Raw genomic sequence first — 3044 nt, 5'->3', positions numbered from 1 at the left:
GTGAACACTTGTCTGTGAAGGCGAGGTCAGAATCAGGACCTTGAATGTTTGTAAAATGTCAAAAGAAATGTTTTAGTGCCTGAATTTTCAAAAGATATCAGATTTATGAGTTGTTGCAGTTTAGGGTAAACAAAAACATCAGCCTAAACTTTTAACAGCAGTACAGTTTGTATGGTATTATGCATTGTTTAGATGTATCTGCTAACAATAATCCAAAGTCCATGGACAATGATTCTTCACTCATTACTACCATTCCTTAATCCATCATCCTTACTGAAGCCATCCCTCACAACAAGACTAGTGTGTCTGTTTAAACAATAAAACCTACCCTGTCAACGTGCACTCTAGCACTCAGTCTACTAAAAACACAGCACTGTGGAAAATGTTAATTAGATGGAATAACAATTTTGCAAAAGCCTTCAGTAACCACGATTTAATCGAGTTTATGGAAAAACCAAACATTGCCTCGATAAGATAAGACTTTATTACTCACATTACAATCAGAAGCCTAGTCAGAGTGTGTACATTCATTTCCCTCGGGGCAGAACCATCAGATTAATAAGAATATATGCATATTTTATGACACAAGATTTTCAAGGCAGAAGTTTAAAGAGTGAAGAATATATTTCATATATATTACAAACGATAAATTAAGGAATTTAGGTCTATTTAGATTGTAATCACTAGGACATTAATATGCTTGGACATTTACACAACACTGAATATAATTGTTTGGCAGATTTAGTTAGTAAACGTTTCCTCCAAATACAAATGTAATGTAAACAACAGCTCTGAGTTCAAGAACAGGTTTATTAACATTTCACTGTACACCAAAACAGATTTCACTGTACACCAAAACAGGTTCTGTGTGTGTGTGTGTGTGTGTACCACTGGGGAAAATGCAAAGGATATACATATTAAGCATTTTCTGATAACAGCCAAGAAGCCAAGCTTTTGAGTTAACATCTAATGTGTTAAAGCAGCAATAAGCATTTTATACATGTCAGAGTGAACACAAATGCGCACTGCACGGGTTACTTTAATAAAAGCCTTTACACTGTTATGTGTTAATTATGTACATGCGTGTGTTAATTGGCTGTATGGACTGCTCCTCTAAAGAGGATCTAATGTACATTTTGAAGAAAACGAAGCGTTAATTCAATACTTCACCACTACATGACTTGGTAGCCAAACTGTACAATTGTAATTTCATTGCAATCCTTTTGTCTTTCTTTTTTGCCTTCATAGCGAGCCATGAGCTGTGGGGATGGTGTCGCACTGAGCATTAAACAAAGACAGTCTGTACTGCTCGTTTTCTACTACATTGAGTGGAATAACTGCCTGGCTGTCCTCGCGCTCTCCTTTCACACTGCCCGAGAACGGGCGAATCTGGCAGCTGTTAGACATCGACGGAGAGGAAATCCTCCAAAACAAGTCTTTGAGCATTTTCCTAAACTCCCTTCTCGTAAGGCAGTACAAGACAGGGTTCAAGCAACTGTTGGCGTGCGCCAGGCAAGCAGTCACTGGGAAAAAGTACGTTTGGACCATGTAGTACGTTTGGTCAAATTGCAAGACGTCCAGTTTCACCAGGACGCCCCAAAAAGTCACGGCTTGGTTTGGCATCCAGCAGATGAAAAACGAGAGCACTACGACTGTAACTGATCGAGTGACCCTCGATTTCCGCCTGGGAAGGTTGTTGTTCATGCTGCGAAGGATTAAAAAGCGCAGGAGCAGCACGTAACACACGCACACAATCAGCATAGGGAAAACGAAGCCGATTAAAACTTTTTGCAAGTGGTACAAGCCGAGCCAGTGGTTGCCACCTGGGAAACTTATTAAGCACAGGTTTTCCCCGAACACTTCCTTCTCTGTGGAGTAGATGATGGTGGGTGTTGTGGCGATTGTGGCGAAGAGCCAAAGCAGCGCGCTCGCCCAGCGGCCCGAGGAGACACAGTGATGACTGCGGTCCTTCAGCGCGGACGCCACTGCCCAGTAGCGCGTGATGCTCATGGCCGTGAGGAAGAACACGCTCGCGTACATGTTCATCACCGTGACAGAGAGTACCACTTTGCACATGACGTGGCCGAACGGCCAGCTGAAATCACGCGCGGTTTCCACAGCCCAGAATGGCAAGACCAGCACAAACTGGAAGTCTGTAGCCGCCAAGTTCAGGATGAACAGGTTGATCGTGGACGACCTCCTTCCCTGCCGAGACCTCATCAGGTAAAAAACCAGCACGTTGCCAACCAGACCCACGGCGCACACAAACGAGTAGACGAGCGACATCAAGAAGCGCAGCGCATGAAAGTTACTCGCAGCGCCGACATTCTCCAGCCTGGTAAAGTTGGAGAAACTCACGTTCTCAGACTCTGCCATCGTCTCCATCCGCGCCAGTCTGTGAGCGAGGGGCATATCACCGTACAGGCTGTAAATAAAAAGTAAGAAAAACAAATAAGTGCGAGGACGACGGCTCGGTTATCGTAGACAACGTATCTGGACATTGCACACCTGGTTTCCTTTCGTGTTCTTCAGCGGCTGCATATTTCAGTCTACAGCTTTCCTCGTGGTCAAGTTCGTATATTGGGCAGTTGCTGGATATTCGGGTTTCTCTCCTGTGCGGCTACTGCTTTATTGCGCTCGACACCCTAACGTGCGCGCGCGCGCCCACCAAATGCAGCAGGCGGTCAAAAATAATGCACAAGCGACACTTGAACAGCAGCAGCATGGGTTAGGGTGGGAGGGTTCGGGTGTATTTCCTTTTATTGCAGTTTTCATATGAGCAGAGCACTGTGTTTCTTATGACCCAGACGATGTACTTCGACCCTTAGTGATTGAGGCGATCCTACAAAGAAACACGCCCACTGTTTAATCATTGATACTTGTTTGTATTTCGATTACTATTCTGAAGACCAAAAAAAGGAAGAAAATATTCCTCCCATCTGTCCGGTAACTGAATGGATTTCATAGTGAGGTTTGCAGGATGTGCAATGTTATATTTTTGTTACAGACAGTGGAGCAAATCATATTTCTTATTATAATATAAT

The 3044-nt window shown here is 43.7% G+C and overlaps 1 protein-coding gene across 1 annotated transcript; it reads right to left on the bottom strand.

Annotated features, from left to right (window-relative positions):
* Nucleotides 1–466: 466 nt before the first annotated feature.
* Nucleotides 467–2833, bottom strand: rxfp3.3b (relaxin family peptide receptor 3.3b). Its single transcript, XM_058408960.1, has 2 exons — nt 2509–2833; nt 467–2425 (listed from the first exon to the last, which is right to left on the bottom strand). Exon 2 carries the CDS (start codon nt 2410–2412, stop codon nt 1243–1245), a length of 1170 nt encoding a protein of 389 aa, XP_058264943.1. The 5' UTR covers nt 2413–2425; nt 2509–2833; the 3' UTR covers nt 467–1242.
* Nucleotides 2834–3044: the final 211 nt, after the last annotated feature.

The sequence above is a fragment of the Hemibagrus wyckioides genome, linkage group LG14, assembly GCF_019097595.1.
Source record: "Hemibagrus wyckioides isolate EC202008001 linkage group LG14, SWU_Hwy_1.0, whole genome shotgun sequence".
NCBI lineage: Eukaryota > Metazoa > Chordata > Actinopteri > Siluriformes > Bagridae > Hemibagrus > Hemibagrus wyckioides.
Note: the sequence above shows the minus strand (reverse complement) of the source record. Positions and strands in the feature narration are given on the sequence as shown.

What these genes read in the sequence shown, in the direction of transcription:
- rxfp3.3b (XM_058408960.1), bottom strand. Translation starts at nt 2,412, where the DNA reads ATGCCCCTCGCTCACAGACTGGCGCGGATGGAGACGATGGCAGAGTCT.